Source organism: Parasteatoda tepidariorum, chromosome 1 (assembly GCF_982258835.1).
Source record: "Parasteatoda tepidariorum strain Cologne lab strain chromosome 1, Ptep-v5.0, whole genome shotgun sequence".
Lineage (NCBI taxonomy): Eukaryota > Metazoa > Arthropoda > Arachnida > Araneae > Theridiidae > Parasteatoda > Parasteatoda tepidariorum.
In genome coordinates, this window is record NC_141755.1 from 100,249,104 (window position 1) to 100,275,038 (window position 25,935).

General features: G+C 30.0%; 2 protein-coding genes across 2 annotated transcripts in view; one reads left to right on the forward strand and one right to left on the reverse strand.

Annotated features, from left to right (window-relative positions):
* Nucleotides 1-925: 925 nt before the first annotated feature.
* The window catches only part of LOC107451850 (15-hydroxyprostaglandin dehydrogenase [NAD(+)]), a 28,347-nt gene continuing 3,337 nt past the window's right edge, over nt 926-25,935 (forward strand). The window contains exons 1-5 of the mRNA XM_087149535.1: nt 926-1,141; nt 3,316-3,433; nt 5,738-5,844; nt 21,952-22,048; nt 25,354-25,430. Coding sequence (XP_087005661.1) covers nt 1,049-1,141; nt 3,316-3,433; nt 5,738-5,844; nt 21,952-22,048; nt 25,354-25,430 — 492 coding nt within the window. The 5' untranslated portion in view covers nt 926-1,048. The remainder of the gene's footprint in view (nt 1,142-3,315; nt 3,434-5,737; nt 5,845-21,951; nt 22,049-25,353; nt 25,431-25,935) is intronic.
* On the reverse strand, nt 6,819-11,832 carry LOC107451851 (mediator of RNA polymerase II transcription subunit 21). Its single transcript, XM_087149539.1, has one exon. The coding sequence runs from the start codon at nt 11,606-11,608 to the stop codon at nt 11,192-11,194; it is 417 nt and encodes a 138-aa protein (XP_087005665.1). The 5' UTR covers nt 11,609-11,832; the 3' UTR covers nt 6,819-11,191.

The following is a 25,935-nucleotide window of genomic DNA, read 5'->3' on the forward strand; positions in this document are numbered from 1 at the left end:
TTCTTTGTAAGTGCGTGTTCCTTATTAGATGTGTTTGTTTATATTTGAGACTTGCTTATTTCTCATCTTTGCCCTGCAATGAAACATTGGGTAGATGTTTACTCATTATATAATTTTGAACTTGCCGTATGCAATACAAATCAAGAGCTTCTATACTTTGTAGTTAATTTAAATTTTATTGACTTTTCGTGTCATTGTAAATATTCCATTTAATTCATTGCACATATTCCGTCGGCAATTAAATGAACATATTTTAAAAAGTTCTCTTTGGTTTGTATTCAATAAAGAAAATTTATCATACAAAAAGAGTTGCGATCTTCTCAAGTAAGAAATTCAATCCAGTGAGAAGCTTACTAAAATTACAAGACTTTTAAATTTTTATAACATAGCATTGAATTATCCTTCATTGGGTAGACAAATATGAAAATTGTGATAAAAAATATTTTTTCGAGATATGGTATTATTTGCGGTTTATTATTTATTATAATACATATATTTGTACTTTTTGCCAACTGTATATTTGAAATTTAGTTAAGTGTGATGAATGGAAAAATAAGAAAAGAAATACGTTTTTTTTCATTTTGTGTCAATTTCTTTTTATTGTAAAAATGAATGAAAAAAAAAGGGTTTTCATGTAAAGATATCTTACCCTATAGTTTTCGATTTCTAATGTTCTTAAAATAGTTTTTTGGAATTAAGAAAAGTTGAAAAAGATCGCTGAATAATAAAAAAGTGTAAGTTTTGAAATTACGAATATTAAATATCTGCTGTGAACAGAACATCAAATCCCAGACACTTCCACCGAAATATAACCTTGAGTGATAATAGCGCCCCTACACTTATTATATATGCAAAATATAGAAATTTATTGGTGAGGTTGTTAAGCATGTATTTGATTGGACCTTTACGAAAATAAGCACCCATGATCCGTTTCCTTCAATTTGTGATAAAAACAAACAAGAATAAAAACGACAGATTACGAGTTATCGTCGATTAAATCATTAGAAATTTAATTGCTTTTGAGAAATTTTTTTAATTATATTTTGTCATGGATTTCGAAAAAAAGGTCGCTATTGTTACAGGTGGAGCCCAAGGAATAGGAAAATCATATTGTTCACTTCTATTAAAAATGGGAATGAAAGTAAAGAAACATTTGATGCTAGAAAGAATTAAAAAATTAGATTTAACCACTTAAATATAAAATAAGATTAAATTTTTACCACAAATTTTCGAAACTTCACACTCTTTAGTTGAATTGTTTAGTATATGTTTACTTTCTGTTATATTAATATATAGAGCGTAACCCTTTCACTTAAAATAATAAATATAAGAACCTCTTTAGTTTCTTAAATAGAAAAAACATATTCTTTGAGTATGATTGGGTTTTAAAGAATGACCATAGCAGGAAGATAATGAATAAATTTTTTTGCATATGCAATTAATTCAATCTGCTTTAATTTTTATTCAAAAAAATAATATTTTTTAGAATGAAGCGTTTAGAAATCACTATATAAAAGTATTTTCCTTTTCCTAATAAAATTAATCTACAATATTGCATTTTTTTAGCAATTTGTTTTGAAAAAAAAGTTGAGGCAAATTATCAAAAAAAACAAAAAAAAAACTAGCTTATATAAGCTAGTTTTTTTTTTGGAATTGTTTTAGGAAATTACTTTTAAACCTTTTTTATAGTTATTTCTAAATGCTGTTAAACAGGATTAATTATGACTTGCTTAGCAGTTAAAAGCTGTCATTGCTTTGATACTTATTTTCTATTATTATTTTCAATGTGTCTGACATACTACTAGGGCAAAATTCCCTAAATTTTTAAAATCTCATTTTTTCCCCTCTCATATTCTTACATTTACCTAGCACTAAATGTTAGGGAAGATTTCTGTATTGTGATCTGTGTCAGAATAATTGCCAAATATTGGCAACTTCTAGGCAGCGACCCGTGGAAAACTATAAGAATATCATTAGATAGGTTTAACTTGAAATCTATGCATATTAGATTTTATCAGGGCTCTTTTATACATTTCTACAGGGTGCATAGCATTTTTAAAAAGTGCCTAAAGGTGCTTATTTTCGATTTTTAAAAGCTCTTCAAGGTGTTTTTAAAAAGTGCTTAATTTTTCCTTTTTCAAAATGAGATTTTTCCTTTACTGTGTTGATTTTTGCATCGAATTTAGCAAAAAGACACAGTTCACATTGTTCCATTCTGAACGTTTTCACAATTAATTCAACCCCAATTATTTTTGGCGTATAGTCAGTCCGTAGCCATTCGTTTTACGATTCAAAATTTCATGATTTTTGACAATTGCCAAAAACAATGTCAAAAGGAATTTTTTCTTTGACATCACGGTTACATTGATATTCTTTTAAAATGCTTAAAAATATTTTTTTGAGTGCTTGAAAGGTGCTTATTTTTTGTTGTATAATTTGGCTACACATCCTGTTCTACATTTTCAGATGCTCTAGATTCAACTGGTGAAAATAATATATCGAAATCAGACTTTTGTCTAAAAATGAGTACATAAATTTGTTTTCTTTTGTCCATATTGCTTGCATTGTCAGCATCAATATTATACTTTATTGCATTGAAACGAAAAGATTAAATGTAGATATATAGATTCAAATTTATCTCATTCATTTCTAACTCACCAAGGTCTAGATTAGCACCATATTTATCTTTCGCTGTTAGTGTAGCTAAAGATGTCTAAGCATAGAAAATTATCCTTAAATCCAATATCTTTAAATATTCATTTATTTTTGAACTTGAAAACTGAAACTAACAGACAGTTGGATTTACAATAGGCAGAGATGATTGTGCTCCGGATTTCTGGATTTTTCGTAAACCGTTTTCTGGAAGTTTCCGGAAATCCAAGGTCCAGAAATTTCAAGAAATCATCGTCACATTTACGTAAAAAAATTCTTCTATATTTTATTTAAAAATATTAGAACTAGAATTTATACTTGCCATCTCTTTCATTCGTTAATATATTTTTTTTCCTGGTAGAATAATAAAAGTGATTATAGAGATAAAAGTAAACATATAATTAATTATTAATTTAAATTACGTTGGATGTAATTTATTTAGAATTTCATGTTTTGAAAATACCAATGATTTAAATTTATGATTTTGCTCAAGAAATTTTCAGGATTTTTAAGTCTGACTCACAATCACCCCTACAATAGGTCAAAATTTTTTGTCTGTTCTACAAGATTTGAATTGACTGTATAAATATATATCGATTTCATAATTTCAAGACAAATTTTTTACTGTGCATTAATACATATTAATATGCATATTCCCTTTAGGTTTGTATCTGTGATATCAAGGAAACACCGAATGAATTAATTTCTGACCTGCAAAAGATTTATAAAGACGATGTCATTTATCAGAAGTGTGACGTGTCTTCTTTTAGTGATTTTAAGAGTAAGAATTTTAGTGTAGCTTTTCAGTAAAAGGTGACTTTTCTAAAATTATTAATAAATCCTAATAATGAGGAAGGAGAAAAAAAAGAGAAAAAAAAGCTTTGCTGTATGTTAAATGTTTTTACTCAGTTTTTCTGAAAACAAAGTTATTGAAATTTTTTTTTTCTTTCAAAATCTCAAATGACTATTACAAATGATTAATTAAAACGTTTTATGATTTTTTAAAATTACAATTCCATTTTTTTTTTTTATTTCTACTAGACACAATGTGAGTAAATATTGTGATTTTGCATTATTGTTCCTTGGATCTACAAGCAGATAGCAACTCAAGATTGGATTGAACAATCCAATTTTGAGTTTTTTTTTTTTTCTCACAAAAATTGTGCTTGGTGTCTTAGGTCTGTCCGTGTTTAAATGTCTGACAAATATTTTTTCGATAATAAATGTCTTTAACTGAATTTGATTTAAAAATCACATATAGTAAAATTTTGTTATTATTTAGATTGCTCATTCAATTTCATCTCAAAGGGTTGCAATCATTTTAAAATGGCTTAAACACCTACTTTATAAAGATTGAATTCTTTATCATACCATTTATTTTTAGAGCCTTTTTTTTTTTTTAAGAATCTGACTATTACGTATTTGATTTTCTAAATTTTTTTTTTATTTTTAGGCTGTTTTCTTTATGATATAGCTATCAGACTCATGTTTTTTTTTTTTTTTTTTAATAAATATTTTGTAAAGCAAAAGCTTTTTTCTTGGATACAAAATATAATTTATTGTTATAAAAAGCTTTTAAACATTAATGGTGTGGATTTTTATTTTTAAATGTCAGCTAAATTAAAATATTTCATAACTGCAATAAATTAAATTTTTAACAAATCAGACCTCAGGAAAATTGCAACTAGACTGTACCCATATATATATCTTCGACATTCTTTTTTAAAATCGTTTCTGAAAAAGTACGAATTAGAATGCTGCAGTTCTATTAATTTTTCACGGTTTGAAATTATTGGCAGTCTGTCACACTTTTTAATTTTTAGGCAGTACCCATTTTTTTGTAGCCTCGCATTCCCTTTTCAGGGGGACTAGCCAGATTTTTTAACAAAAAATAAGCACCTTTAAAGTACTTTTCAAGCACTCAAAAAATATTTTAAATCACTTTCCAAAAAATATCATAATTAGGATCTGTGCAGTAATATTTTTTTTTCTTGTATCATTTAAAGTTCTTAATTTATAAACATAAAATCAATAAAATTCAAAAACATTTTCAAAAACTTTACATAATCATGATAAATTAACTCGTTTCTGATAAATATTGCAAAAATCATGCATTTTTTTACTTTATTTAGAACAACAATCGATACGGTAAAGAAAAAACCTCTTTTTACAAGAGCACTTAAGTACTTTTTATACATACCCCGAATAAAAAATGCAGCTTTAAGGGCTTTTAAAAAACATACATCAAAAATAAATACTTTTTAAAAACACCACGCCTTTATGTTGCGATTTGTAGTTATTTGTAATAATTTTGTCACTTATTCCATTGTGAAACTCTAATTATTATTTTATCGATTCTGATATTTTATTAACACACTATTTTATTGTATTTTAAGTAAGCATACGCTTTCTTAAAGATACTATTGGTTGTTTCTCCATCAAGCCCAATTGTAAGAGAAGAAAATTAAAGAAAGAAAACAGGACATTTAATGTTGAGTCTTTATTTCTGTGAAAGATAAAATGGTGTTTTCTGTGTAATACAGTTTTGACTACTATGAAAAAAGTGAATACAAATAAACACAAAAATTTTGTGCAAATATTTGACACAAAAAGAACATTAATATTTAAATTTAGAAGATTAATCTAGATAAGAAGTATTTATTGGAAAATTACTTCTACTTTATTATTTGAAACAGCATTTAAATTTATGTAGTTGTTTATTTAAAAAAATGAATAAAAATTAATGTTATAAGTTATTAGACTTATGTGAATACAAAAATATTTTGTATGGTAAATATTTATTATAATAAATGACTTTTTTTTTGCATTTTTTATATAACGCAATAAAGTTATAAAATCTATATAAAAACTGTAATAATTTTACAAAAGTGGCATCAATGTATTAACTTTTGCAGCCTCCTTTGTCATTGTCTAATTTAAATGTAGCCTCTCATGGTAGAAAGGTTTCCCAAATCTGATCTATAGAATGAGAATAGGGAAAAAAAACTTTAATCTGAATTTATATTCGATCATTTAAGAAAATAGACTTACAAAATATATATCTATCACTAATTTATTAAAACAGATGCTTTTGAAAGAACAAAGCAGTTATTTGGAAGAATTGATGTTGTGGTAAACAATGCAGGTATAGTCAATGAATTGGAATGGAAGAAAATGATCGAAGTTAATTTAGTAAGTACTGTATTGTTTTTTATGATTATATAAAATTATTTATACAGAACTAAACGGTTATTCCTGGAAAATTATTTATTAATAATTCTAATTGGGTCGACAACTAAGGTGCTAGTTTTTTGTAATTTATGAAAGCTTTAAGTATATGAGCATGCATTCCATTTTGTTTGCTGGTTCTCTTGCCATTTAAAGTGAATTTTCTTACAAAAGCTGGTTAAATAGCAATTCATTTAACTAAACCAGATGGCTAAAATAAGCTGTGCCTTTGTTGGTTAAACTAAATTTATCTTTTTAAACTTGGCATACGAATTACAAAAAGGTTTTTTAAACTATGATATCCTCTTCATACATAGCATAAATGTCATAAGCAGCTTTGGCAGACTTAGAACTTTGATTAAAAGCAAAAAGGCGTTGGAAATGCTAATTTTTCTTAGCATGATATTCCATACTAATGATCTGAAAATTAACTGGAAATAAATGACAAAAAATAACTATAATAACATACTATAAAAAAATAATAACTATTTGAATAACATACTATTTTGAATAATCTAGAACACTATGCCAAAAACATTTAATGTTGAGATTTTAAAAAATGATGGAAAGTTAGTTGATAAACTGGATTTTTTAAAAATAAAATAATGTAGTTTAGCTTTATTTTTATGTCGTAATAATCTAAAATTATGCTATTTCTACCAGCTTTGTGTTCAGAGATTATTTCTCTATTTAGTAAATCAGTAGACCCGAGCTCTACCCCTTTCTCAAATAATAAAGAAAAAACTGTTAATATTGAAGCCAGCAGATAAAATTGGTGATTTAAATCAAAGTAATCACTGATCTTCCTCAAAAATATATTTATTAAAAATGAAATTGCTGTAAAATGGGCATTTTTAGCTTTAAAAAAAAGCATTAAAATTCAGTAAAACATTGAACAAGACACAGATCATCATCAAACTATGAAAAATACATCAGTATTAGGAGAAATTTTTTATTGATCACCATTATATTGAAACAAATGTATTGCATTTTATGACACGTCAAATGCCACCACGAAAGTTGTAATACAATTTGTATAATAAATTATTGAAATTATTATTTTTTAAAGTAAAAATCCATTAATATAGTACAAAAGTAAAATTATGGCACAGGTATTAAGAATAATTAAATTTCAAAGAGTTAATAAAGAATTTTTGACGTAGGTATAAATGGTGAGAAAATATTGCAAACACTGTCTGTATTAATTATGTTGGATCACTGCTGTAGAAACCTAGAAAATTTTACACATTTTAAATCTATTAGTTTATGTACAAAATGTGCACTAACAAAAAATCGACAAAGGGAAGTTTCAATTTTGTTATTTTTTTAAATAGGAATAATTTTAAAAATATTAAAAAATAATGATTAATAGCTTAATAATTTTGCTATTATTAGTAACTATGTGCATATGGACGGTGCAATATAAATTTAATATAAATGTAAACAATAACAATCTCGAGCTTAATACCTGGTCTAGTTCCAGATAGAAAGTTTGCAACTGCTTACTACAGCTTATTCTGCGAAACGATATTTACAAACGGATAATTTTGTTTTCAATAAAAAAAGTCAATTAGATAATTTCTGAGCTCAAATCTGCCGTATTTCATAAGATATTAATGTTATTAAGTAATATTGGTGAGTTTGAAGTGAAAATTTGTTTTAGTTATTTATAGCTATATTGTTAAAAAAGATGACATGGTTGCTAGATTTTGAATAACTCGATTTTTTGGCAGCCCTGATTTGACCTCTTTCCATTTGTTTATAACTGTTTGTTCTTGTTGCAAGCTGTGCACTATCTTACGTTAGTGTTAGCACCTTTAGCATTGTAAGCACAAGTAATCAAATACCACGTTTGCAAGAATCACAATGATCACATTGTGAGCCAAATATCTTTAAAATACACTGGAAACGCAGTAACCTAGAAGCATAGGCAGTATGGAGCTTGCAGCAATCCCTAGTGTAGAACCCATTACTTTAATTTAGAACACATATTTTCCTGTTATTGAAAAAAATAATCAAGCTTTTTCATACTATAATAATAAAATTTTATATACATTAGTTCAAATAAATTGTTATAAGACAAATTAGAAACATTCAAATAAAGAATTGTTAACTGTGTACCCCTGTATAAATTAAGAAAAATAACATTGAAAAGTACAGTAAACTTTATCACGCGATCACTGACACTTTACAGACAAATAATAAAAAGAATTATAGATATTAGGTGGAAAGAGATAAATAAAAAAAGTAACTTGCTGTGGAACTCGTTAAATATTTCATTGAAGAATTGATACTCTTTAAGAAGATGTTAATTAAGTTTAAATTACGAAATAACTATGTTTTACTTCTTTCAGAGGTTGAATTAAAGAAAATATATTCACTGGTCCATAGAGGCTTTAACTAAAAGATATATCACTAGACTGTACACATTTTTACTGGTTGGTTTACAAATTATAATAAATAATTGAGTGAATTTAAATGAAAATACAGAAATGTGTAATGTCATAATTAAGATGAAAAATGCTATTTGGTGACAACAACACAGACCAAAGCAAAGTATGAAACCAATTTATTATTTTTTTTAAACAGAATTACCTTTAAAGTAATTGCTAGTCCAGGGAACATAATGTTAATTTTGAGTTCTGTTTTGTCTATCCTACAGAATTGAAAACCATAGAAATGTTTTTATTAATTTATAAAATTATGTAATAGAAATAAGGTGTAAAATTTTTTATAAATTAAGAAATTTTTTTGTTTGCTGCAATCCGCAGTTCTTCATTTACTTTCTCAAATTGTGGTGAGTTATAGGAAGTTTACCACATTTAAATAAAATTAAAAGAGATTGACAATAGTTATTTTTATACAATTATCATCAGAACTCTACCCTAATAAGTGGTATACAAATTTATAGAATGAAAATTATTTGGATAAAAAAAATTAATAGAATATAGTATTCAGAATTAAACTAATTGGGGCTATTTAAAATATGCAACCAGCCACCAGCATGTGATGACATATTTTTAATCATTCAATCAGTTGAAATAAAATAAATTGCAATGGTTCCAACTGGGTACCTATATGGGGATATCCATAAATCTTTGATACATTTGAAAATTCTTGGCAGTTTTCATGGATTATCAGTAAGAAAAATTCAGTGAGCAGAATAAAAATTTGATGAATCTTTACAATATGCAGAGATTCTAAGATCAGTAATTTTTATAAAAATGCTCAAGAAGAGTAATATTAACATATCTCTATGGAAATCAAAATTCTTTTTATTTAGGTTAGTTTAGTTATTAACATCATGTTAGAGCTACAGGGTATCTGTTACATTTTTGATTTTCAAATTCATGACTTTCCATGATTAATTCCAAAAACTTTTCATGACTTAACGAAGTTATTATTGTCTCCCGACAAAAACAGAACAATAAATTTAAAAAAGCATTATAATAACATTAATTGAAATGATAGGTATAACCAAAACTGTTATACTCTGCATCTTCATATTTATAGATTTTAAATTTAAAAAACAGAGTAAAGAAAGAGTTGAAACAAAGTAAATGAAAGAAAAAAAAATACAAAAGCAAATAAAAAAAATTTTCTGCAGAATTATATTCTAAAGATACTTTTCTTGTTCATCGGAAAGGAAAGATATACTCCAGATTTTTCTGTTCTCATTTCAGATTTTAAAAAAATCTGCCAATGACCGGTTTGCTTCAGCTAGAATTTTAAATTGATAAAATAAAATAACAAAAATTCTGAAATCACAAAAGTTTAAAAGATAATTCGCTTGAGAAATGATGTTTTTTCTTTAATTTTTTAACATAAAAACATAATTTATAAAGAACACGATAAAAAACATTTTATATTTTAATAAAATATGACTGTGAGTGGGGATTAAGTTACGAATTCAGAACACCATGAAATTGGGAGGGAGGGAATTCCATTTTAAAAATTAGATTTTTTGGCGACCTAAATCCATGACTTTTTCTTTAAAAAAATAGTTAAAATCATGAAAAAAAAATTTCATTACCGAAATTCATGACTTTCCAGGGGGGCAGAGATACCCAGAAACCATTATTTAATGGATAGTAACAATGGTGTCATTCAAAGAAAGTTCAACTAATATTTTACTTTTTATTAAACATTGATTACTTATGCTAATGGAGTATATACAATGAAATATATAATAAGCTAACTAATTTTTTCTTCTTCAAGTGGATACCTAGATAACTGTACAAGATATATGAATTAGATCTAGATTGAATTATGGAATGTGTGAGGGGAAGTATTTCCATATACGTATTTACAGCAAAATAATCATCAAGTTGTAACTTTAAGCAGGGGCCTGCGAGAAATAAAACATCACAGTCCAATTCGAAACATATAATAACTCATAGCCACCCCCAGAGAAACTATTACATTTTTTATTTATAAAAAAATGCATCCTAAAAAACCCTTTGGCACCATGGAGAAGTTATTGTTTGCAAACAAATACAAAAATATCCCTGGGAAGATTTTCCTTTTGGTATTAGCACCAAAAATGTCCTCAGATTTAGGCGATAACCGAGCGGTTGATATATTAGAAACTAATACACACATATTTTTTTTTCCAAAACTTTTGTTACCACCAAAACACCTTAAAAACCTGGGCAATAGTAAATGGCATAAACAAATACAGAGGGAATCAATTGTGACCGAATTTAACAGTACACAAATAAGTGTCTGTATTAATATTTTCAACAACATATTATCTTGATGTAATTACTATGAATAGTATAAACATCGTAAACGTTTGTAGAGATGATTGCAAAGTGGAAAAAATCCGGATTTTTCGCTGATCCGGAAATCCAAGGTTCAGAAGTTTCAAGAAATCATCGATCACATTTATGTATTAAAATTCTAATACATTTTATTTAAAAAATATTTGAACTAGATTTTATACTTGGCATCTTTTTAATTTGGAAATTTTTTTTTTTCTAGTAGAATAATAAATGTGATTAGAGATAAAAGTAAACCCTATTCAATTAAATTATGCTGAATATAATTTATTTAGAATTTCTTGTTTTTGAAAATATCAATGATTTTAATTTATAAGCACATTAATTTTTTGAAATGCCATTAATAATTTTACTCAAGACATTCTTAGAATTTGTGTTTTGGGCTAACAATCACCTCTACGTTTGATAATTCAGGCTTATTATCAAATTAACTTTTCATAAAGCAGTTTAAAGATAAAAAATCATATTGTCTATCAAAACAATATCATATAACCGTAAATCAAGGTTCAAAAAAACAATTATGAGTTAATTTATTTGGTTTGATTGTTCGATTTTTGCATTTCGAGTTCTGACATAGCAATATCGCAGAGAACTTTTCTGATTTGTTCAAGAAGGATTTCTCCTTTTCGGACACTTTCTTCCAATCTTCTGGCAGCTTCTTTATTTTCTTCGTCAAGACGCTTAATGCTGGCCTCCTGCAACTCAGGGTAAGACTCTTCGCTGGGCAGGCTGTCAATTAAGACGTCAATATCTTTAGCCGTTCGACTTATCAGTGTCGCAAATGTCATGCAGAAATCTTCTGGGGGCTGCGGAGCTTTTGGATTGACCCGATCGAACTCTGGAAAATGACTTGGTGTAGCACATTGTTGTAAAATACCAATACTGTTGCAAATATTTTCAGCCTGAGCCATTACTGCATCTTGTAATTGCGACAAGCGATCTGCCATTTTTGAAGAAACTATGCTACAAATGAACCGTATTTATATTTACGTATTGCAAAACTAATCTTTATTAAAAGCGTGAAACTAAAATTTTAACAGGATAAATACTTAAATAGTTCTTTTTTCTCAAGATATCAAATCGATATGAATGGCAAAATGTTTTTGTTTATAAAAACGCTTATTAAGAGAAGTTGCCAGATTCGTTTTTCTAGATATAAACGTCCTGTAGTTTAACTGCTAAGTAGATGGTGTGAATGATAGCGCATTATTAGAAACTCCTAACTTGCCTGCCATTACTTATGAACTATTCATTTTGCATGTGAATTTGGATATATGATTGGTAAAATACACTCAACCGCGAAGAACTCACCAATCGGGTTCGCGTTTGCAAAGGCGAATTTTTAGCATGCAGTGAGAATGGATCTTTAGAGGACTTCGGAAAGAACAGAAGTGATAAGTTATTTTAATTAGTATTGCACTAATGCGGTGGAAAATTACAGTTTAAAGAGCTCAATAAAATAAAATGGAATTTATCCTTGCATTAAAAATAAATATTTCGATTATAAACTTAATTCGCGATCGCAACGAACTATAGGGGGCGTTGTTGTATGAGACTAATACCTGCGATTTCTATATGAACAATGATTCAGTTACTCTAGAGACGTCTTTAATGTGCAACGTTCCTTCTTTATTGTCAGGGGCGGATCTACTTAAGGGCTTTTTGGGCTGCAGCCCAGGGCCCCGTGGATACAAGGGGCCCCAGTCCTCACTGAAAACAATAGGTGAAATTTTGAATTAAAAAAGATATGTAATATTAAAAAAAAACTATTATAAGGTTGGCAACCCTGAGATCAATCAACCCATGCATGTGCGCGTCTATCTAGCGGAACGGGGAATTCCCCGTCGCTTGTTTTTCGCGTTTATTACGGGGGACTTCCCGCCGAGCCGCTTAACGCCCGACGTAATTTTTTTTTTTAACCCGCACTTCTGTTCTCGTTGTCAAAGTGACAAACTTGTGTAGTTTACTAATAAATGATAACTTAAAAGTTATAAAGACCGGACCTTTCTCTTATTTTACTTATAATTGAAAGTACATAATCAGTATAAGAAAAGATTTCCTGATTTTAGTTGATAAGTAAAAAGAGGTATAAATCATGTTTTTTTTTAATACTAAATGAACTTTTTAATCGATTTTTAATGATAATTTGTGAATTACTGCACTCATTACAAAGTATTAAAATGTGACGTGAAGAACAATATTACATCGATTATCTCGTTCCCTGTTTATAACCAGAAAATTATCAAGTTTATTGCTTATTTTCAGAAAAATATCAAAAGAAATTTGGAGAATATTAGTTTGAGTTTGAGAAATATGTTGATGTGGGCCTGTGGCCAGAATTGCTAAATAATGATTTCATTAATGACATCCTCTCACATGAAATGACAAAATAAAGATCCGAAAAATATATATTCAGCTTCAATAAAGAAATACAAAGAACAAAACAGAACATTTTCAAATAGGTATTTCATTAAGAAAATGAAAAATGGTCAATCACTGGAAAGATCTTGGCTATGTTATTCAAACAGAGATGGTACTGTTTTTTGTTTGACTTGCAAACTTTTTTCTTAAATCCCTTCTCAATACACAACCGGATTTTCTGATTGGAAACACATAGGAACTTGTTTAGAAAATCATGAAAATTCTAATGAACACAAGAAATCAATGTTAGTGAGGTTGACACGAAAAGAAAATAGATCTGTTTTCGACATGCAGCTTCAGAAGCAATTAAGAAAAGAAACAGAATATTATCACAATACCCTAAAACGGGTTATTGCAGTGGTCAAATTTTTAAGTATAAGGGGCTTATCATTAAGAGGCTCCGAGGAAGTATTTGGTTCTCCACATAATGGTAATTTTATCGGTGCTCTGGAGCTATTGGCAGAGTTCGATCCATTCATTCGTGAACACATTGAACAACGAGAACTGCGACCAAAGTCGATAATATTGTACTTATCAAAAACAGTATATGAGGAAATAATTGAGATTATGGGCCGACAGATAATTAAACAAATTATAACTCAAATAAATAACGACGACACAAAGCATTATTCAATTGTGATGGATTCTACTCCAGATCTATCTCACAATGATCAACTTGCTATTGTATTACGATACTGTTTTCGGGGAAAAGTGTATGAAAGATGTGTATCCTACATTAAAATTAGTAGTCATACTGGCTTACATTTATTTAATATTCTACAAGACTTTTTAGAAACAAATGGACTACCATTGGATAATTGTAGGGGACAATCTTATGACAACGCTGCTAATATGGCGGGTCAGTACAATGGTGTACAAGCACTACTAAAACAAAAAAATAAAACCGCGAATTATGTGCCATGTGCTGCGCATTCCCTTAACCTAGTTGGTGAAGAATCTGTTAAGGTTGCAACCGAAATTGTGAACTTTCTTGGTGTAGTGCAAAAAATATACGTTTTCTTTTCTACTTCGACCCATAGGTGGGAACTGTTAAATCGTGAAACAAAACTCAAATTTACTTTAAAAAGCTTAAGCCAGGCTAGATGGTCTTGTCACTATGATGCTGTCAAAGCTTTGAAAAATAATTATGATGACATGAAAATTTTCGAAAGTTTCAGCGAAAATGATGGTGAGAAAGTTGATTTTCGGAAAGAGGCACGAAATTTATTCAATAAAATGGCGAAACTCGATACTGCAATTTTGATTATTTTTTGGGAAGAAATTTAGGGGAGATTTAATTTAGTTAATAAAAAAATACAGAGCCCTGGTTTAGATATTTGTGAAGGCAACAAGTTAATTATGCCATTAAAAGACTTCGTGAGCAACATCAGGCACCAATCAGATCAGAAGCTAAAGGAATACGAAGAGAAAGCTAAAAAATTAAGTACGTGGGAATAGACATAAACAAGAGACGCATTACTCCAAAATTTTCAGATAAGTCTACAGATAAATTCTTAGTATACGGCTCAGAAAAATTTAAAAGAGAAACGCTAAACGTTGTGTTGGATAAGCTGATTATGGATTTAAATAAAAGGAGCCAAGTCTATGAGATGTATAGCAAGAAATTCAAATTTTTAATGAATTTGCAAGACAAAAATATGGAAAACTTAGATCCGGAAAGTGTACGTAATATTGTTGATTATTATCCAGGTGACGTAGACGAGCATTTAGTGAATCAGTTAAAATCTTATTTACTTCAGTCTAAGACAGAGTCTTACACCTCTTGCAGCGAAATTTTTATGCTAATTTATGTTCTAATTTATGTTATTATTAATTTGTTGATGTTTTCCCAAATTGCTATACTACCTTAAATATTTTTTTAACTTTGCCAATCACTAGCTGTGAAGCTGAGCGCTCTTTCTCCAGGATGTCTTATATAGAAAACAAATATAGGACAACAATGTCGAACCATCGACTAAATCATTTATCAGTTCTTTCATAAATTGTGATTTAACGAAGGACTTACAATGTGATGAGCAAATAAAGGAATTTGCAGCACAAAAAATGCAGAAAGGTTGCTTTATAATTTATATAACATAACTACACATGACCAGTCAATTTCTTTTGCAACAATGTTGTACAGTTGCTGTTTGTATACACAAATAAAAATAAATAAATAAAATTATTTTATTGTCCTATTTTTTTCTATAAACTTATCTACATCACTATAGAAAACAGTTTTTTGACAAAACGGCTATTAGGGCCCCTAAGTAGTTTCAGCCCAGGGCCCCACAAACTCACGATCCGCCCATGTTTATTGTGGCTAATTAAATTTAAAAAAGAAAAGTGTGTGATATTCTTTCTCATGCAAACGAAAACAAAATGGTATCTCTTTTTAATAGAGAAGGAATATCCAAAACACATCGGAAAAATATTTGTAGTCGGCAAAAAAAAAAAAGATATCACCCTGAATAACTTTCGTTCTAATGATCGGATTTTCACGAACTAAGTGTTAATCTTAATGGATCCTGGGGATGACCTCAAATATGCTAATTAATTAGTGCTAACTATTAATTAAGTTACGAAATCAGACACAAAAACGCACTTTCTCTGAATAAACATATATTTTTTCTTACATATTTGGATTTTTAACCTTCAAAATATAGGGGGTAGCCGCAATCTGGGAAATATGGTCCCCATAGTTTGGTCAGGAGAGCGATCCAAAGTTCGTACCCCTTAATGTTAATTTCACTTTTTACGTTTTTAGTCATATTTTAAAAACTAATAAAGCAATTCGAAGAAAATTTCACCCAGTCATAAAACTCATTTACCCAAAGATAATTTCACGAAAAAAATAATTTTTAATAATTGTTAATTATTTTTTATTATTTAATTAAATTAAGGATGAAAATTTTTTGAATTATAAGGTATGAATTTTTTTATACCATATTAATCTACATATTTTTCAATTGAAAAATCTAAAGTTTCAACTGTTTTTATTTATTAGAAGCTGAGAAAAATTAAAATTAATTATTTTTAAAAAAATAATTTGGCGACAATGAAGAATTGATTAAATGGAGCGATTAATATTAAAATGTGATAAACTTGCGAGGAACTTGACTTCGCGCGCTTAGCATAAAATTTCATTCATATTTTTTTCGCTAATAATCGTTTGCTTATCTTTTCATTTTTATTTTTTTAAGCTATAAAATGCGATGTTTCTTCTTTAGTCGTCTAAAATTCTATTTGCAATTTAGTAAAGAAATTTGAATAAAACATTTTATTGAATAAAATACATTTTATTCAGAGAATGTGGGGTTTTATAAAAGCATGCTTCTGATAGAATGTGATTATACAACAGATTGTGCTTCTTTAATGTGATTATTTTTTTTTTCTCAATAACTGATAAAATTTCAATAATATACATACGAATGAATAAATTTGGAATAAAATATTCATCAATTTCTTGAATATATATTTTATAAATATTAATAAAAATACGCAGTCAACATTTTTAAGCATCTCTCACAACATCGCAAATTTCTCAGAATCTTATAGGGTAAACTAACCAGTGAAGGAATACTTAAGCTTAGCTTGTCTTTAAAAAAAAATCATAAAAATTTCAAAATTTGTAATTTTAGCTAAATGACGTATTTGTTATTAAATGCATGTCGACATATTTGTTATTAAATGCAAATTATGTAAAAAAAATTTAGATAACTTACATAATATTGTTTTAAGCTTTTGGTGGTTTAAATAATAAGTAGTAAGATAACCAAGTGAAGGAACAGTTCTTAAATTGAATAAACACTAAATTTTCCAGTGAATGAACACTTAATTTTGAGAATGTTTGATGCTCGTTAGAAATCCTTAGGCCACACAGATATCTGTCGCCCTGTAGATGCCTGAATTGACTGATGTTAACACAGGCGGGCATTAGGAAGAAAAAAAATCTTTTAAGTTTTCGTGCCCCCATTTCAGTATCTTAAGGGCCTTACAAGCTCTGTTTAAAAAGAGAGTATCATATCAGATATATATATATATATATATATATATATATATATATATATATATATATATATATATATATATATATATATATATATATATATATATATATATATATATATATATATATCTGATATATATATCTGATATATATATAACAAAAATAATCATAGTAGCAGTATTTGGTGGTAAATGTAGCTTATCGTAATTGAAGAATATGCTGTGCGACATTTTATGGTGAATTTGCGAACGTATGTTTCAAAATGTATCGAAACATGTGGATGCTATTTGCTAATCATCTTTATCCAAAGAAAACCATGTAACGTAAATATCTAGCAAAATGGAGCAATTTTTTAAACAATGAATCATACAATATGCAACATATTATTTCAATATCTTATTCTTAAACATAACATATTTCAATGTTTTTAAAATGCCACTAAACATTCAGCAATTCTTTGAGTTATAGAAAAAAGAAATCGTAAATTACAGAAAACCTTGTGAATGTGCATTAGAATTACTATACAATCTACATTTTATTTTTCATGCACTTTTTTTTTCCTTCAAACTTTCATGCCTAGAAGACTCGATTAAAGCTGTAAAAATCATTATCCCTAAAATTTTGTATATAGCTATTATAAGTTATGTTAATTTGATTTTAGTATGAAATCCTCGAATAAACATAGCAAAAATAGCATAATCTAAATAATATCAGATAAAAAGTTCATGTATTTAAATTCTGAAAACTTATAAATCGATTCAAATTTTCTTTTCAAAAGAGATTAAAATAGTTTTTTATTTTATTTATTTATTTATTTTTTTTGCCTTTTGGACATAAATGAACTTAAAAATTGTCTATTGCCTAGAAACTTCGAGGTGTTTTCTATTAACTATTAATTAAACCTTTCAGAGCAATCACAAAACATTATTTCAATTATTTTACAGTCAGAAATTGGTTGCCTAGCAACCTAGTAAAATTAAGCGTTTCTCTTTTGAATCAGTCAAGGGTTATCTTAAAATATTTATTTGCGCAGGCGACTTTTTTTGGCGGTTTTCTGGACTATCGCCAAATATATAAACCTTTATTGCAACCCAATTTACGACCCAATTGTTTTAAAATTTTGTCTACTAGATTCCAAATATGTAAAAAAAAATATATGTTTATTCAGAGAAAGTACGTTTTTGTGTCTGATTTCGTAACTTAATTAATAGTTAGCACTAATTAATTAGCATATTTGAGGTCACCCCCAGGAACCATTAAGATTGACACTTAGTTCGTGAAAATCGGATCATTAGAACGAAAATTATTCAGGGTGATATCTTTTTTTTTTTGCGGACTGTACATTAACAGAAAATAATATGTATATTCTTATAAGAGTGAAAACCTAATGACCGAGAAATAGTTTTACTAAATTTAATGATATAACATGAAAGGTCCATTTAAACTTTACATTCTATAGTTTTAAGAATCATATTACTTCAAAAATTAAAATGAACAAAAAGTATTCATAAGTCTCTTAATTTTATGAAATTTAATTTTGTAAAAAAAGTTTTTTAACAACAATTTTTATCAAAAAATTTCAAGTTTCAATAAAAATCATTATTTAGAAACTAAGAAACGTAAAATAAAGAATGCTGACGAAAAGAAAAAAAAAAACAATTCTTTTTTGTCGCCATTTTTAGCGCTACGAAAATTCGTCTGTGGGATTTACCAAAAACAAAACAAGATGCAATTTTATTTTTTCAGGAGGGAAATATTTTACCGAAAAAGCGAAAATGTACCAATTCCCATAACATGAAACTTTATCTTGGTAAACGTACGTTTTGGAAGTGTTATTTCCTTTGGAATGTTATTTATCAGAGTTCTTATGGCGATATGATTGTTTTGAATCTATGCTAAACTCTATATCGGCTCATTTTCCACCGAAATCCGATTGACTACTTTGATTTTAAATAAAGTGTTTTATTTTATGATTTGTCGCAAAAATTTTAAGTGTAGATTGGCGGCACTTAAAAACCGCCAAATCTGTAGCGGCGGTGGCGTTAATACGTAAGTACCGAATTTTTATTCCATACTTTTCTGAATCATATTACTTCAAACATTAGAATATACAAGAAGTATACATAAACACATAATGTTATACCATTTAATTTTTCAAAAAAAGTATTTTGACAACAAGTTTTATCAAAAAATTGTAAACTAAAAAACGGAAAATAAGGAATTCTTAGGATAAAAAACGATTTTAAGAATTCTTTACATTGAAATTAAAACTTTCATATTGTTTCCTTTTTTATTATTCTTATAGTTCTTAATCAGACGTTCTGTAGAGAACTATCATCAAATAAGAAAAAAAAATATTTACAAGCAAATTTTTTATTATAAAAATCATAACACTCACTTGTTTTATAAATCCGCAGAATTCCAAATGAAATGTTCTTCGTTTGAAAATTTTATTTTCAAATAATATATGCATAGATTATCCCTTCATTACTTTTAGATAACATACCACACATCAAAATTTTATAAATGTAAGATCTCGATATGAATTTGAATATGTAGTTTAAGAACAGAATAGCTGATGAATTCTAGTTGAAATTATTCCTTCAAAACTAAAAAATACTTACCAAGAAAACGATACAAATTTATTAATAATCAGCACAAATGAATCTATTTCAAGTAGTTCGGATGATTCTTTATTGTTGTTTTACGAATAATAAAGATACAGAAATATATACTATTCTATAAAGAAGAACAATATTCTATAACTATTATACAGTTCTGTGCATATTCTGAATTCTTATTTATTCATTGGAATGACGAAAGCAATGCTGACTTCACTTTAATCCGTAATGAATTGAAGACAGAAAAAATTATTTTACCGTAATACACACAATCTGTAACAGGAAATTGAAAGTTATGTTGTTGGTAATAGAAAGGTAAAAATTATTGAGAAATTGTTCTTCAAATGCTTGGCGTGTTCTGCTTCAATGTTTGGCATGTTCTGGTTAGTTTTTTCAAGAAGTTCTACCTTTTCCTTAGGGAAATTTTGCTTCTTATTTGCTGCTAATAAAATGGCGTCCGTCATTGCCAATGGATTTGTGGGAACTAATGTCCGATATTTTCAGTCTCCCGCTAGATGGCGTACTCGAGCGTTGCGATCGCGAATATTATTTTTCCACTACTTTTCCTTTTAATCTTCCGCTTGCAGCCAAACTTTGCTTAGGGTTATTGCAAAACTCTTTACCTATGGCAACACTTTGCAGGCTTTCACCATTAACATGGGGAGAGTCATAGGAGGAGGAAGTACGCCAGTTTCTCTCTTGATTTTCAAATAGATTAAAAACTTTCAAGTTAGGAAACCAAACGGAACTGAAGACATAGCTCTAATAGAAAGTGGTTTAGAAATTTACAAAAATATTTGTGACATTTAAATACAAAAAAATATTAAGAAGGGGGAAGGGGAAAATATCGTAGATCATTCCTATGCAACTGAAAAGAGGAGGAGAGGGAAAGGGGTAGGGCCAAAGGCGTGGAACCGGTCTTTTCCCCAGATGGCGTATTCGAGCGTTGCGTTAGCGAATATAAATGATTAGAATAATGTAAATGAAATGAATCTAAATTAATGCAACTCGTTTGATTTCTATCGAAAAAAATAATAAATTCGCTAACGATCGGGAAAATTTTATCAATCTAAGAAGGATTAATTGATTTTCATTTTCAACTGTTTATGGATGGTGTTTTCATAATAAATGTAAACAATTATAATCTTGAGCTCAATACCTGTGCTCTAGTTCCAGTTAGAAAGTTTGCAACTGCGTACTACAGCTTATTCTGCGAGGCGATATTTTCAAACGAATAATTTTGTTTTCAATAGAAGAAGTAAATTAGATAATTTCTGAGCCCAAATCTGCCGTATTTCATAAGATATTAATGTTATTAAGTAATTCTGGTGAATTTGAAGTGAAAATATGTTTTAGTTATTTATAGATATATTGTTAAAAAAGGTGACTTATTTGCTAGATTTTGAATAACTCTCTTTTTTGGCAGTCCTGATTTGACCTCTTTCCATTTGTTTATTACTGTTTGTTCTTGTTGCTAGATGTGCACCATTTTACATTAGTGTTAGCACCTTTAGCATTGTGAACACAAGTAATAAGTAATCAAATACCACGTTTGCAAAAATCTTAAAACACAATGATCACGTTGCGAGCCAAATGGCTTTAAAATACAACAGAAACAGTAATCCCGAAGGGTGGTATGGAGCTTGCAGCGTTCCCTAGTGTAGAAAACACCATCCATAAGATGAGTTTCAGTATAGAATATTTGTCTCGCAGTGGACTGATCGTTAAGACACGGTTCCCAGCAGATCACCGAAGTCAAGCATCACTGGCTGCGGTCAGTGTGCGGGTGGGTTACCACTTGGATCAATCTGCGTAGGGACCAAGGGTGTGCGGTATTGGTCCTCGTTAAACTGTGCTACCGTAAAGTTCTCGATTTCGCGTGCAGGTCTTTAGGCTACCGATGCGGGGGTGCCATCCCCTCTGCAGAGGATCAAAATTGTGATGGCATGTCTTCGGATCATCCTCAGGGATGTTTCCCAGACCGCCGCCAATAGCCCATTGTGCAACACTAATGCGACGTAAATGAACTACAAGAACAAGTAAAGAATATTTACAGATAAATGCGCCCAACTTTTGTAAATTTTATTTCGATTTAAATAGGAGTTTATATTACTGTTTTTGCATTCATAATTTCAAGAAGTTTAGTTTTGTTTTTATTAATATGCACCATCATGTAGAATAGGAAGTTTAACTTTGCATTGATTACCAACTTCTTTTTTTTTCTTTTTTTTTTTTCAAGATCGGAGTGATTCATGGTATTCAGCTAGGATTTCAATACATGAGCACCGAAAACAGGAATGATGGAGGATTTATTATCAATACAATATCAAATACTGGTAAGTAAAAATTAGACATTTCAATGAAGTTTGAGGAAAATTAAATAACTCTGAACATAGATTTTAATTGGATTGCAAATGCACAGTATTTACTAATACTATAAAGACTCAATCTTGAAAGTTTGAGGAATATATTACAACCTACGGATGATTTTATTTTAATTTTATAACCGTCGTTGAACAGCCGATTCAATTTTGGGTTTACCACTACTTAAGTTCAACTCCGTAGCCTTGTAATTTTGAACCCAATCCAGAAGACAAGGGAACTCCTGGATCAAGTAATAGGGAGAAATTTGCTTTCGTGGAGGACTTTCTGATGGAACTAAAACCCGCATTTGCGTTACATGGAGAGAAAGACCACGAGTTAGCCTGACGGCAAGGGGACTGTAACCCATGATCCGTCTACCACTGAGGATATGTTACGTCAGCACTGTGGTCGGTGCAAGCCGGATGTGGTATTCGTATCGATCAGACATAGCTGGGATCGAACTCCGGTTCACCTCATTGGAAGGCGAACGCTCTATTCCCTGAGCCATGGCGGCTCAACCTATGGATGATTGATCGCGTAAAGCTAATCGCAAATGGCGCTAGGGGTTTAATTTCATCGTAAGACTTCCGGGTTATTCCTTCCGACTGATTTTTACGCCTAAACGCGAAATAAACGCACCATCTAATATTATTATGCTTAAAGGGGTTTCAATATAACGCGTTTTTTCAATCTAACCTTCAATGAAGCAAGTAAGAAATTAATTCGGAAGACTTCGCAAGCTTGCTATGTTGCTACCTAAAAAATAACAAACGCTGCTATTTTACATAAGTATAGCCAAATCAGGGATAACACTCAAAACATGGATGACAACTGTTTATAAAAAAAAAGTAGAAAAGATTAAAAAGAAAGCTCTTACAAAGTTGAAAATATGAAATTTTTTATGACGATAGAGAACTTTTATGTAAGAAATAAAAAGCATCCTGCATCATTTCTTCTGTATGACTACCTTTAGATTTCTGACAATCGACATGTGTTGAATGCATTGTAACAGTGAATACGATGTTTCAGTGAACATGGCTTAACTGAATTGGTAGCATGAAGGTCGTTTAGAGGAGAGTCAAATGCATTCCTTCGTGATAGTGTACCGACTCCTGACAACGCCATGGCACATTGTTCTTAGCTAGGAGACAATTTTCCTTTTGATTCTGGAATCCTTCGATTGGATAGGCTCCAAGCATATATGAACTTGTAGTGTATCTACCACTACAAAAATGCGATTCCAATTCCCTAGAATATAAGACATGTTAACTCGATTCTATGGCGGGGTATATATTCATAGATGGAGTGTTGACATTGTCGATAGCTACACTTCTCAAATTGGTGACCCGGACGTGATAAGAACATGCCTACCTTGACAGAAACTCCCACTTCGATGGATGATCCACATAGAAAAGTTAACTTGTGACTGCAACATTATCCACCTTCTCACGCTGTTGCTACTCAGTCTCGCTCACACACAACGTCGGCCTGTATTCACTCGACTGCTAATGGCAGCATTGGAGCGACCACGATCGTGAACTTGATACAGCTCTCTCGTTCAGCACTCAAAAATACGGTGATCTTAATACAGCTCTGCCGGCTTCTCGCAAAACAGCAATGAATCAACTAGTAGTATCAATTCATCGAATTCTATCACAGATAAAATTCTGGTGGGAAAGTACTGTAGTGTAACTACCACTACAAAAATACAATTCCAATTCCTTAGAACACGTTAACTCGATTCTATGGTGAGGTATCTTTTCATAAATGGAATGTTGCCATTGTCGATAGCTACATTTCCCACAAATTCAATAGAACACGTTTGGGACATTATAAGAAAAATGATTTTCGCTCATCTTTGAAAATTTGGTACTTTCCTTGATATAAGGTCAGATGTATTTGCATTGCGTATGACTACTAGAGAGAAAAGCGTATCTACATAATTATTGATATTTATTTCTTAAGTCATGGGTAAAATATTGCATAAACGAACCACAATATCGAACGCTGTCAGAAATTATGATCCGTGATTACAATTGTACTCTTGAAAGGGGGTGGAGGAGAAATGAAAGCACGACCATCGTGTCGACTCGTTGATCTAGCTCTTACCAACTGAACTAATGGGGCATACTTGAAACTGGTTCATATAAATATAAAATAATCTGTATGGTGGCAATGGATCAGGGGATAGAGCGTTCGCCTTCCAATGAGGCGAACCGGGTTCGAATTACAGTCGATATGAATTCCGCATCCGGCTTGCATCGACCTCAGTGCTGACGTGAAATATCCTCAATCGTTGACGGATCATGGGTTAGAGTTCCCTTGCCGTCAGGCTAATCGTGGGAGGTTTTCGTGGTCTTCCTCTACATGTAACGCAAATGCGGGTTAGTTCCATCAAAAAGTCCTCCATGAAAACAAAATTTGTCCCAATACTTGATCCAGGAGTTCTCTTGTCTTCTAGATTGGGTTCAAAATGACAAGGCTACGGAGTTGAACATTAGTAGTCGTAAACCCATAAAATTGGTTCTGCTGTTCTCAACGACTATTATAAAATAAAATAGAAACAGGAATACTGAGTAACCGTAGAAGAAGTGTCATCTTGGACCTGGCAAACTTGAAACAGTTCCAATGTATAGACATGGTGCGTTGCGTTTTTAAAAAGTGCATAAAGGTGCTTATTTTCGATTTTTAAAAGTCTTTAAAGGTGCTTTTTTCATTGGGTCTTTTTAAAAAGTGCTTGATATTCCCTTTTCGAATAAGAGATTTTTTTTCTTTATCATGTCCATTTTCGCCATTCGTATTATGTAAAAGCGTGGTTTTCGCATTGTTCTGTTCAACGTTTTAACAATTCATCCAACCATTTCGGCCTATCGTCGGTCCATAGCTTATGAAAGCGACAATCATTTTACATGTTTTTATGAAATACTTGGAAGTCCGCATGTGCGTCTACTGAGCAGAGTTCGATGAGATTCTTGCACTCTCATTGTGTAAAACTGCTGCATTTTGCTAGATATTCTCCATTCCAGTCTTCATTTTTCGAACCGAAAAATCTCTCGATCTTTTTATGGTGGCTAATAGGATCAAGAAAAGAGTTCTTTGCCAGAAACTAGTTATTTTATCGTGATCATGTAAAGCTTTTGCATTTTTTTAATGTATATAGTGCTTAGAAATATTTTTAAATGCTTAAAAAGTGCTTAAAATGTGCTTATTTTTTATTGAAAGATTTGGCTACGCACCCTGATAGAGTGCTAATAAATTAAAATTTCCTTTCTTTCAGGTGTAGAACCTTTCCCTCTTGCTCCCGTATACTCTGGGACGAAGCATGCTGTTGTTGGTTTGACAAGAAGTTATGGTGTAAGTAGTGGCTCTCCCCTTCTCCTAATAATCAGGGTGATTATGTACAGCTGTTACTTAAGAACTTGAAGGAGAGGTACTTGCCACGGCAATTCTTGGCTTTAAATGTCATCGTACGCCGCAAGGGACGTTCCTTATTATAGATTATCTTGCGAGTCTATAAACGGTAGTTTCTTCTATCAAAATTATCTTAATTTTGTAGTAATTTTATAACCTATCGAAAGGTACTCAAATTTAGCTGTATTATCGTAGTTATTTGATTTTGTTAATTCAGATATACAGCGGACACTAGACACCTTTGAAAGAAAGATCCCCAGAGCCATCTTTTACGCAATTCAAAAAAGGACATGCTGGCGAACCAGGTATAACTTCGAGCTCTACCGACTCTACAAGCAGCCCCAAATTTTACAAATAATTCGCACTAATAGGCTGAGATGGCTGGGCCATGTATGGAGAAACCCTGAAAATATCGCCATGAGAATAGTCACCTTTAAGAATCCCTACT